This window comes from Lipotes vexillifer, unplaced genomic scaffold (genome assembly GCF_000442215.2).
Source record: "Lipotes vexillifer unplaced genomic scaffold, Lipotes_vexillifer_v1.1 scaffold903, whole genome shotgun sequence".
Taxonomy (NCBI): domain Eukaryota; kingdom Metazoa; phylum Chordata; class Mammalia; order Artiodactyla; family Lipotidae; genus Lipotes; species Lipotes vexillifer.
The window spans coordinates 1,546,250-1,558,988 of record NW_006791919.1 but is presented as its reverse complement, the minus strand read 5'-3'; the positions used below and the strand labels follow the sequence as shown (position 1 = coordinate 1,558,988).

At 43.2% G+C, this 12,739-nt stretch overlaps 1 protein-coding gene across 1 annotated transcript in view; it reads right to left on the bottom strand.

Moving 5' to 3' along the window:
* Positions 1-12,739, bottom strand: part of STAT1 (signal transducer and activator of transcription 1) — a 33,602-nt gene that overhangs the window by 2,888 nt on the left and 17,975 nt on the right. The window contains 11 exon segments of the mRNA XM_007464960.1: positions 1-73; positions 853-947; positions 1,660-1,709; positions 3,115-3,250; positions 4,374-4,472; positions 4,924-5,007; positions 6,290-6,331; positions 7,546-7,639; positions 7,743-7,772; positions 10,264-10,323; positions 11,858-11,950. Of these exon segments, the coding sequence (XP_007465022.1) occupies positions 1-73; positions 853-947; positions 1,660-1,709; positions 3,115-3,250; positions 4,374-4,472; positions 4,924-5,007; positions 6,290-6,331; positions 7,546-7,639; positions 7,743-7,772; positions 10,264-10,323; positions 11,858-11,950 (856 nt within the window).

Genomic DNA, 12,739 nt, shown 5'->3' with positions numbered 1-12,739 from the left:
CAGGAATGTCCCCGGCTGCTGGTCCTTCAGCAGAGCCCGCTCCCGCTCCTTGCTGATAAAGCCCACGATACACCTGCACATGGAAAGGGATTGATGGAGGTACTCTGAGGTTCAGTCATGACTGTAATTTTCACGTTCACTTACAAATCAAGATGACTGCAACTCGACACACGAACACAGGATAGAAATATATCAACTATTTTAGATGCTTTAAAATCTATTTCACTGACACTTCAGGAAGCATTTCACTCATACATATATATGCTGAAGTCCCAAAAAAGCTCATTAACATGGTGCCCGTTGGATGCTACAGATGATCAATAAATACTTGCTGGATTAATGAGCCTTTCATTTTCACCTGGGGATTCTGAAGGCCATGAAAATGTCTAAATTCATGCATCCCTTCTAGTGAAGAGAAAGGCTCAGACAATCCATTTTCATATTCTAGACCTCTGACCAAGTTAAAGTCTTTGCTGAAATATCAACTGACCCTGGGAAAAAATTAGAAACAATTTACCGAGTCAAAAAAGTTTTTTCTTCCTTACTTGGAGGCAATAAAGCAGGTGCTCAAGAAATTTTCGTAGAATGAATGAAGGCATGAATGGCACTCAGGGTTTTTTAATTTAGCTTTGAAAATGCATATACATATACTACGAAAATATAATTTTAATCTTGTGAGGGTCTACTATCGTGAATGCCTGAAGGGACAGCCTGCAAGCATCTGTTTCTGTGAGATGCACCCAAGTCTGGCCAAATAATGAAGTCTGTCTGGGTCAGGCCTATCTCAGCCTTGCAGTAATGGAGTGTGTGCTCAACATATGTTTCAAAAATACACCTACCAATGGCCCTTACCCATCATTCCAGAGACAGAGCAGGTGTTTTTTAATGAGTTCAAGGATGCTTTCGATCCAAAGCCAGAAAGGAAAATTTTTATCATTTATATTTTCCTGCAAGTATACAGAGGCACACATTAGAAACCAAGAAGTCCAAAACAGTGACTTAGCATGTCTCCTCCCACCATCGGGTTTTAGTTTGCAAAGACTGCCCAGCTGCCAAGCTAGCACTGCCCCCTACAGAGCCGTCCCTCTCCTCTTACCAGCTTTCAGACACCAAGCTCTCCATTTCCTGAGCCAGGCTCTGCTTCCCTCTCCAAACATTAGCGACCCAGCCAGGGAATGACCTCCAGCGTGATCCCAGAATACCAGTTGCCTTCACACTACTAAACTCCAGTAGCGTGAGCTTGTCAGCACTGTCTGGTGACCCAGGCGGGGTCTGATTATTTCCCCCAACTGGTCTCACTGCTTGAGCAGGCTCAAGACACCCTCTCCGGCCCGGCAGGCTGTCTACGCCGGCACAGACCACACCTTACTCATGGACGGAGCTAAAAGGCTGCCAGGCCAGGGGTCAGTGTGAGCAAACAGAAGACTCATTTCGGATATGAGAGAATGTTATCACCCAGGCAGGTGCTTCCTGTCAGACTCGCACTTGGAGACTAACCTTCAGCGCGTTGAAGGAAAGTAAACAACTTGCCCTAGGGGTTCCGGGGGTGAGAGGAACACGCCAAAGCAAGCACAGTGCAGCCGGCACCGCGGAGAGAAATCCGAGACCCTCAACACAGAGCGGAAAGCACTCATAGTATAAACTCCAGACAGCACCCACCTTACAGAAGCGAGTCCATGGAATAAGCCCATCAGGGCCAGCACTGGGACCTAAACAAATAAAAATAAGTTTTTTAAGGAAATGGAAATCAATTCTGAAGCTTTGGCTGGACTGATGGCTGTGGTATTTGCTCTCAAAGAGCCAACACTCAACAAAGGAAGGTTGTGTGTACACAGTTGATATTCTCAGATTCACTAACACAATCACTTGTGCTTTCTGGAGAAGCCTCGATTTGGTCCCCCTTGTGCAATATCATTTCCCATTGCTTCCCTCTCCCTCCTTGGCAGGCTCCTCTCCCGGTGACCCTGAGGAATATTTTTCAAGTTCAAACTAAGACTAAGATCACCCCTAGGTGATCGATTTAACTGACACTTGACTTTACAAGATTATTTTAGATATTAATTAGGCATTTCCCTCAGCCCTCCCCCAAATAGGACAAAGGCTCAGGGAGGTCGATGCAAATCAAAAGCCCAGTGAGAGAAATGATAGGGGAAGGAAGCCTCGGGGTTATCAGCTACACAAATTGAAGAAGCCTGGCCATAAGAGGTGGTGAGCCTGACATCTCTCTTCACGGAGAGCTCCAAATAAGCCATTGTAGGCAGAAAAGATATCTGTCTTAACTCTCACCATATAAGGGAAAGGAATAGGAATGACTTCTTACTTTTTATTAAATTGCACAAGACCCTCACCGTGACAGCTGCATGGCCAAGAGAAGGCACTGCTGAGAGCCATTTGGTTAGGAAAAGCCTCCTGGTGTTTGCAGTACATGCAGTTCTGCTATACAGAAAGCAAATCTGGAAAAAAGGTGGCCGTGGATTTTTAAAGAAATAGTTCAGATAGTCCCATTCATTGAAGATCTGACCTTGCGACTAGTAGGTCTTAGGTTTGCTTAGTGTGGGAAACTAATAAATCCATGACATCAGCCACTGAAAGGGAATTCTCTATCATGGGCTGTACCCTGCCCATCAGGCAGTGCTGGTCACGGGCATCCTCCTGATGTGGACAGTGTCTCCTCACACCTGGGCCACCTGATGTAAGAGACCTGGGCGTGTGCTGTGTGGTGGGCAGCCCGAGGACCTTATTCTTACCATGTTGGGGGCTTACTGTTTTTCTCCCCAAGGTTAATAAAACTTCATATTTCTCAAAGAATTTATTTTAGCCACAAGTAATATATTTTACATAATTTAGACATCTTTCCCCTAGGAACCCTGCTCAGAAATGTTAATATGAGATAATGGGGAAATGATTCATTTAAATCTTTTATCAGGTCTCTATCTCCGTCTAAGGTGAGGCATCATTCTCACTTAGCTATAATAAAGTGCTGCTGGAAGCGCCAATAGATTTTAACACTCTCCTACCCTGGACAAAATAAAGAGGAAAGAGGGGGCAAGGAGCACGTCAAGATATTTTATGAATTTCAATTGTTAGTTATGTAAAAAGTGAATATGCTCATACCAAGAAGTTTCTCTCCCAGCATGTTCAGCTGGTCCACATTGAGACCTCTTTTGGTGACAGAAGAAAACTGCCAACTCAGCACCTCTGAAAGCTGAGACCATCGTGCACAAGGCGGGTTCAGGAAGAAGGACAGATTCTAGAGAGAAAACACCCAGAAGCTAAGGGCTACTGACGAGCCACCAGTCACAAACCTGGCACTGAAACATGGATCTGTGCCAAAGTTCAGTTCTTATCTATGACACACAGATGCTTTCACAGCTAAAGAAGAGAAATCCTCATTATTTGCAGATTCACATTTGTGAATTCATCAACTCACTAAAATTTAATTCCCAAATCAATATTCGTGGCACTTCTGCAGTCATTTGCAGATGTACCCAGGCACACAGCAGTGAAAAGTTTGAGCTGCCAAACATGTACGTTTCCAGGTGAGGTCAAACAAAGCTATGATCTGCCTTCCTATTTCAGCTCTCATACTATACCCGAGTGTCTTTTTTGAGGTCTGTTTAGTGCCACGGTTTTTGCATTTTCGTATACTCTTTTGTTGGTGATTTCATTTTTAACATGGCCCTCAAGGGCATGGCTGAAGTGCTGTCTAGTGTTCCAAAGTGCCTTATGGAGAAAATGCATGTGATATATAAGCTTTGTTCAGACATGAGTTATAAAGCTGCCTGCCATGAGTTCAATGTTAATGAATCAACAAGTATATTAGATAAGGGATCTTTAAACAAAACAAGGTTATGTATTGATCAGCAAATGCAAAGGTTGTGCCAGAGGCTCATGGGAACCTAACCCCGTGTTTCCCCTAGATGCTCAGTATCTGCCAACTCAACTTAGGTTCAGTATCTGCCAACTCAGTGTTCACAGTGACTTTAAAGGACTTTAAGTACAGTGTATAACCAGAATCAACTGTAATTAATCAACCGTATTAGAGTACCCACACTCTAAGAATGGAGCAGGCTTATTTAGCATATATACATTTTTTAAAAAGCATAAAAATAAAGGACCTCTTCCACAGTAAAAGCTGTACGAAATCATCCATTGCCTGAGCTTATTCACATGGAAGGAAAATCATAATTCTCATTTCTAATACATACACATGATTCGCTTTTCCAGAATTACTCCGATCCTTAGCAATGCCACTTGAGTTCTGCCACTTTTCCTTCAACATCTGGCCCTTAGGGGCTCTTTCAGATATGCAGAAGCTAGAGCATGAGGTCTCTGGTTAACCCCTGGTACGAAAGTAGATGTGTTTTCCATACCCTGGGTTCTGCCACCAGCATGTTGTACCACAGGATGGAGGCCCAACCACTCGGGAGCTGGCTGACATTGGAGATCACCACGATGGGCAGAGAGGCCGTCTAGAAGATGACAAAGACCTTGAAATCATCTGAATCACAGAAACATCACCTTCAGACCACTATGCAGCCTCTCAACTAAGCAAGGGATTCCTTGTACATCTGCATTACCTTTTATATTTGAAAATTAAGAATGTAAAGTTATGTTCTTTGGTTCATAGTTGAATTTGTCTTTGATATATCTTTTCAGTTAAGAAATAAGTTTCAATGTTTCATATAAAAAATTAACATATGACATATCAACTGGAACATTTAGCTTATAGTACCTGAAGGTTAATTCAGTTCTCTAGCTGCCCAAACGATTAAATTAACATCAAGATAGTACTGGCTGAAAACAATAATCTTTTTTAGCAATTAGGTAATTATGTCTAAAATAAAAATTGAGAAATAAAAATACATGTAACAGTTTAAAGTAAAAATAAAGTTTTCCACATCTGGAACATGTAAGTCTTACCTCAAGGTCAATGACCAAACCAGGCTGGCACAACTGGGTTTCAAAACTAAGGGAGTGAAGCTCTTCAGTAACGATGAGAGGACCCTTAAAAGAGAAAAGGGAAACAAAAGGAATATAGCGATTCATTCACTGATCTTGCAACTTGCAAGAGCCTATAAACATTTTTTGCAACAGGCTGCAGAAAGCCTGAACCTAACCAGCTGCAATTCAGAAGAACATTCCAATTTTTGACCATCTATCCCAGATTTCATTATCCCGAGTATCTCACTGTTCTCTCAAAGATCAGATTTCTGATATTACGGCAAGGAATATGGATTAAGGGGAAAAAAAATGTCGATAGTGAAACAGAAACTTCTAATGGGTTTATTCATGACCTGAAGGCATCCTGGCCCTCAGCCCCTTCGGAGGGTGTGTGCGAGCTGCACACCTCAGGCTGGCATGGGGTGGAAAATGTACACGTGTTCCAGGTGTGATTATCTATCGGGAGGGCTGATTTGCATAAGCCTGGCTGGTCATAAAGTGCCTTGGTATGGGTAGAAAGGTTATATAGTGTTCAAAGTACCTTCATACATATTATCTTACACGAGCATCACAACAACTTAGAACCAGAGAGATGTGGCTGCCATCCCTGCTCACAGGTGAGGAAACTAAATCCCCGGGAGGTCACAAAGATAGTCAAGATCCAAACCAGGGCTGGTCAGGCCCGGGCCGGTGCCTGTCCCACTGTTCCACACGACCTCTGCTGGCTGTCGTGGGGAAAGACAGCGTGCGTGCCACGCAGGCACAAAGGACGACGAGCGGTCCAAACCAAAGCAACTCCAGGCATTCTGTCCTCTGCCCATACTTCATATCTGAAGGCATCACAAACACAGCTCCTCAAGGACTGGCTGTGAAAATGAAACTGACAGAAGGATGATGCACTGGGTAGGGGACACGTGGCAGGAAAACCCTCTTGGCACACATCGTTTTCGGCAGGGCAGTCAATGAAGCTGGCCTCTAGTTCTAGCTCTGACAGTAACTCCCTGTAAACCCTTAGCTAAATCCTGCAAACTTCCTGTGGCCCAATTTCTTCACCTGCGAAATGTGAATAACGCAGTAGCCCACCGTACCTACTCTGCTGGGCTGTCTGTTGAGGGTCCCATAAATTCATGTGCAAAATCACTTGACAACCATAAAGCACAAGCACAGAGTGGTTTTACCATTATGACAGATACACCATGTCCCAAAGCTTGTCCACTGCCCTTCCCTGCCGGGTCTTCCTGCTTCTCACCCCTTTGTGATGTGTCCCTGGTCCCCAGGGCCACGAAGGCAACCTCACTGGACAGACTTGCTAGTTAGAGACCAATCACAAGAGAGAAAGACTCACCTCGTTGGTTCTGGCACCGGCGTTTTTCTGTTCTTTCAGTTGCTACAAAAAAAAAAAAAAAAACAACTTAGTAAACAGTACCATAATCTTCAAAGTTGCTATTTTCATCTACAAATCAAACCAAAGTGAGGACTTAGAAAGAATGAAGGAAGTGAAATTATTTTCAGAACGCAGAATAGGAGGTGAAGTGACCCTTGTGTGGGTTCACGAGGGAGAGTGCCTTTTCCCAGCATTCTGACAGCCTGCGAACACCACAGGGTTGAGAAGTATCCCAGGGAACAGCATCCTGCTCCCTTCCCCAGGCTAGCTTTTCCGGAACCATCCCCCATCACCTTCATTAGCTGTTGCATGCTCCCTGGGCTCAGGGTACAGCTTCTCTTGCCTTTCCCTCCAGAGTCTCCCAGGCCTGTGACTCAGGCCTCTAAGACTGCCCTCAAAAGGACTTCAATCACGCAGGTTATAAGGGAGCAACCTGGAGCCCCCAGAGCAGCTCCAGACACCCTCAGACTCCTGGGTTGGACCGAGGCTCTCACACGAGGTCTAGCTTCCCAACTATAAGTTTGCGGGCTCATGAAATGGTTGCCAATAAAAAAAGGATGCTTTGAACCTCCCTGCAGGCTCCAGCCCAAGAACTGCGCAGGGCTCAGCACCAACACACCTACAGAACAACTGGCAGCCCCGATTTTCAGGGAGAGAGGAGAGAAGGCACCACCCACTTAAACCACTCTGCTGATTTCCAATGCCTGGTGCCCGGGCCCCACTCGTCTGGAGACAAAGTGCTCGAGACAGTGGCTGTGGGCAAGACCCCAGGAGGGAGGTGGTGAAGAAGGGGCCAAAGAGAGACTCCTGGGGCCTGCCACGCTTGGAGGGGGAGAAGGAACGGTCAGGATGTGGGGCAATAATGACCTCTGGGAAAATTCCAAGAATCTAGAGTGGGTGGTCACTGAGGTCCTGGAGGAACCATGTACAGATAGCTTATGTGCACACTGGTTTATGGAATATTTGACTGAGATCACTACCCCCCAAAGAAGGTATCTCTGAGAGGAAGATTGGCAGGAAACAGAGCGGACAGTCCTGGGATAAGGAGAGGGGACCAAGATTCCCCAAGTGCTGCTAAAGTCACCGGCCATGAATTCTAGGAGGCCTTCTGCTAGGGGGTGCCCTGCCCATCACACAGGGCACCAAGTGCCACTCAAGCACAAATCAAGTCCCAATAAACCAGACACAACAGAAAAGGGGGAAACTGATCTCCCTACCAGGTGTCGGAATTCTGCCGCCAGACTTCCATTGGTGGACTCCTCCATGTTCATCACCTTCGTGTGAGTGCCCAAAATGTTGAACTTTCGAAACCTAGACAATACAGGGTACAAATACTTAAAAGGCTGGGAACTGTTAGACCAACACATAAACAAGCAAAGCGATCGTCAAATATAGCGCAAAGTACTTCACGTACCCTTTTACTGTGTTTCTCTCATTCACATCTCTGCAAAAAAATAAAAATAAATAAATGATCATATATGTGCATTTAAAACTTGAGATAAGTTTTAACAAAAATATAAAAGTACAAGATCAATAACAAATAATGGGGCTGTTCAACCCTTTCATTCACTCAACACAGTCCCTCAATCAACCCGCACCAGCAATGCCAAGTTTTGCTGAGTGACCTCGGGCAAATAAACTATCTGGGCCTCACCTTCCTCCACTGTACGTTATGCTAATAGCACCAACCGTACAGGACACTGGGAGAAGGAAATTTGTTACCGGGTAAAGAGAGCACAGAGCACACCCTCAGTAAACGTAAGCCTGAGTTATGGCTATTTGTTGAGCAGTTACTCAGTCGGTGCCTTTCCGAGGCACCGAGCTAAGCACTGGGGACTGAGCAGAGAGCACTGCTCTGTGGCTACACAACTCAGGGGACCTTCCAAAGTGACAGCTCGATCCTTATTTTTGTTCTCTGTTATTTTTAACACTTTCAGAGAAGTACTTCAATAGTCAATTATTTGGGGAAACTATCAAGTTTAAGTTTTAAATCTGAGGTTAAAATCTTGAGAGACCTGTATCTTACATAAATGTAGCGATAACGTCATCATGTTCTGGACAAATAATGTATCTGTCAGGTGTAGGCGAAGGTTAGAGATCATTAGCGCACTCATAGTTAAATGAGTTAGCTTCCTTTCCTGTCTCAACTAGAAGTTCAATGCTTTTGTGAATGAGAAGCACTGTCAGTTATAACAGTGACCAATTTTCCCATCTGGAAAAAAAAAAAAAAGAACTTACACTTCAAAACCACAGAATATTTCTAATGACCAAGAAGCCAGCCTTGGCATATGACAATTAGCTAACTCGACACTTCACCTGGACTTCATCACTTCCCCACAGCGTCCTTTTCCTGCCCCAGGACTCCAGCCAGGACCCCATGTGACACTTGTCATCATATCACCCTAGCCTCCTCTGGTAACACGTTCTCACACGTTCCTTGTCTTTGAAGTTTTTGACAGTTTTGAGTATCACTGCTCAGGTGTTTTAGGAATGTCCTTCAACTTGCGTTTCTCCAGTGTGGCATCTCAGTTTTTTAAATTGTGGTCAAATATACATAACAGAAAACTGATTATTTTAAGTATTTTAAGCATGCAGTTCAGTAGCATTAAATATACCCACATTTTGTGCAAAAAAAGAAAATTCACAATAAAAGGAATAGTGTGATACAAAGCTACCTTGTCAAAGCTAAGAAGAAAAATCAGAACTGGAACAGACAGAAAAGACAAAAGAGCAAGAACAAACTGAAAGACTGAGTTAAGCAGAGTGTGGTAAACTGTAGTGGCCACAAAACCTCTGCAACTTTTCCTTTCAAGAGGCAGAATGTATTTCCCTGTCCCTTGAATCTCAGGGGTTTGACTTGCTTTTCCCCACACAATGGATGGGCGTGGTGCTGTACAAGTTCCAAGTCTGGCCTAACAGACCCAGCACGCTGCTGCTCTGATCCACTTGGAACACCGCTGCCGTATGAGAAAGCCCAGGCTGACCTCTTTGAGAGCCCGACAGAGAAGGGCCCAGTTATCCCAGCAGAGACAGACACATACAAGGCCATGCTAGACCACCCAGCAACAACCAAGCCAGCCCAGACCAGAAGGACCACACACAGCCCACAGCATCAGAGAAAGTAATAAGTTTTAGAGTTTAAGCCACTAAGTTTTGGGAGTTTTATGCAGCAAAAGCTAACTGATACACAGAGAAACCAAAGATGATGGGAGTAAAGCAAAGGCACAGACTATGCTACAAAGAAGGCTATAGTTACAGGAATGGAAAGAGACAAAAAGCCAGAGGAAAATGACTTGGATGATCATAAATGGTTTTGAAACTTGGTAAACCAGTATGTTACACACACCAATAAAAGCATTAAATATATCAAGGGGGGATGGCAGGGGCTAAGCCATCTTGTTCCTTAATGTAAGTGCTTAGGTCACTGATAGTTCAGGTCCAGGGACTAAGGACAAAACAGGATGGGCCTGCTCCATTTAGACCTCATGAGAGATCCTGCCCATTCCTGGGTTCTTACTGCCCAGAAGAGACAAGTGTGAGGCCAGCAGGCTCCACACAGGCCCCCCAAAATGCTGTCAGCTTCACTCCAGAAACAAGTCCACACTGGCTGCAGAATCATGGTGGCCTGGAGTTTGATCAAGGGCCCTTCCTCTAGAGCTGGCCTAGGAGGAGGGGTGGTAGCTGCTTGGAGACTTGATCATTACAAGCTCATAAGCATAAAATGCATTCATTCTTTTGTTCACTTATAGTCTAAAAAGGCACAAGCACGTTGATACCAGCTCTAGGGGATGCTCCCAACATCCAGAACAGGAGCTATCAATTTAAATGTGCTGGGATCACTTACAAACAGCCCCAGTGCAAAAGTCTATGTTTAGTTAACAAAACCAGCAATTTCAATAGTACGTGTATCTTAGATATTATTAAAGATATCTTACTTATCAAATAAGACTTTGACTTTCAAGTTATAATTCAGCTCTTGCAATTTCACCAACAACCTGAAAAGAAAAAAGTCATAATTACTTTTAAAAATTATCTGTTACCATGTATTTATCATGCCAATTCCCTATTGATGAACATTTCAATAACCCCCACCCACCTCATGCAGTCTTTGGTTATTACAAACAATGGAAGTGACATCCTTGTATGTCTACCTGGATGTTTTTAAAGTGTATTTGTAGGATAAATTCCTAGCTGTGAAACTGCTGGGACAAAACTGTAACATTAAATTCTGACACAGAGCAGCACTGATTTTATATTCCCACCAAACATTAGTGAGGGTATCTGCTTCCCTGTATCGCCTTGCTAATGCTGAGTTTTATCAAAATTTCTATTTGGGGCTAAAAATAGCAAACACTACCCTTTACTAAAACTTGTATCTAATGCTTATTCTGCTGGGAGAAAATAAAAACTATCACCCATAATCAGGAAAGTGAAGGTCACATCTATAATCACCCCAGGGCAGTGTGTGGAAAGATGGAAGGAGCCGTGGGCTGAGACTCAGGTGTGCTCTGCTCTGATGAGCTGGAGAGCTGGGGAAGGAGCCCCTCACTGGTTGGCTCCCTTTAGTGAAGCAGAAGATGGGATTAGATTTCTCCTCCTGCCAGCTGTGAGTTCTGGGACCTCACGGGGGCTAAAGCGTGGTGCTGTTCACTGGCAGCCAACAGGCAGCACCTATGGACCTAACTCAGCAGCACCCTGGAAAAAAGGACGAGGGCCAACTCTGAAGGCAAGTGCAGCTCTTCTGAGTCCAGCTGCTCATCAGCAGAGGAAGAGCTAAATGAATGCAGCCGTGCAACGGAAGAAAGTAAAGCTGTAAAAGCTGTACGTTCTAACGTGGAAACACTTCCATAATTTATTATGAAGGAGAAAAACAGGCTGCCAAAAAACAGACATCAGAACCCTAGTTTCTAAAAATGAAACACTGTATGTCATATATATTTGTGTGTCTATGCATGAAAATAATATGTATAATAAGTATTTATTTATATATTTATGTAGACATGGACAAAATTCTGGGAGGACTGACACCAGGCTGTTTACCATGGTGGTCTACAGATACTTAGATCACATACAACTTTAAGAAATCTGAGGAAAGCTATGAACACATTCAGCAGAAAAATGTACCTGTCATAAGTCCACATTTACACACACTGCATACATTTTGGGGGGAATGTAAAGCTCAGGTTACGAGTTTATGCTCAAGAGGGGATGAGGCTGCTGGGAACTTCTACTCTCTACTATATGCAGTTCTGCAATTTTGAATTCCTATTTACAGTAAACATTCAGTACATCTATAACTGGAAGAAAAATCAGGCGTGTGTGTGTGTGTGTGTATGTGTGTGTATACACATATATCTATTTCTAATCTGAATAGAAAAGACAAGACTCTTAAGATATTCTAAATAAGAATTCATATTAAAATGCCTACTGCAAAATTACTTCCTCTAAAGCACCATCTATAATAGTGTTGTGAAAGGAAGCTGGGGTGCAAACTTTGTGATAGGAAGTGCAGGGTCTTTTCTTTATTACCTCAACTTCACAGTGAATTGTACTCCAGTCTTCAGGACCAATGGCCTCTGAGGATGAGTTGGCATGCAGGGCTGTCTTTCCACCACAAATGAGCTGTAAATTCCCAGCAAAGGGTAAATTAGCATTTCCATTAATGTTGAGGCAGTAAAAGGTTATTTTCCCTAAAGAGGAGAGGGGGTTAGAGGGCACAAGCTAAAAAAAAGTTTGAAGGCTTCTAACAAATTGGATGAATAAAGTGAGGTTTTCTAGTCAGTAAAGAAATCCCCAAATCTGTTGCACTCAACAAAACCAGAGTAACTGCAGTGAACTGTGATACTCTTCAACAATGAAAATTCTGAATGGGATTCTGTTCATTTACAAATTTAAGAATCAAATTTGCTAATTAGACTTAGTGTGGTGATCATTTCACAATATATACAAATACCAAATCATTATGTTGTACATCTGAAACTAATACAAGGTTATATGCCAATAATATCTCAATTTAAAAATAAAAATAGGGAAGTCCCTGGTATTCCAGTGGTTAGGACTCCGTGCTTCCACTGCAGGGGGCATGGGTTCAATCCCTGGTCAGGGAGCTAAGATTCCACATGCCTCGTGGCGTGGCCAAAAATAAATAAATAAAATAAAAAAATAAAAACAAGATAAAAATAAATTTTACTACAGTTGAAAGTGAACCATGTACCACATTGCTTACCACCATAATTTGAAACTGACATTTTAACATCCTTTGGAAAATTGATTTTAAAACTGTTTAGTAATATTGATTATCTAATAAACATTTCCAAACATTAAACTTAATTTAAAAAAAAGAATGAAATTTGCATTCCAAAACCCAAGTAAATGTCCTCGATTATTTTAAAATCCAACATCTAGGCATTC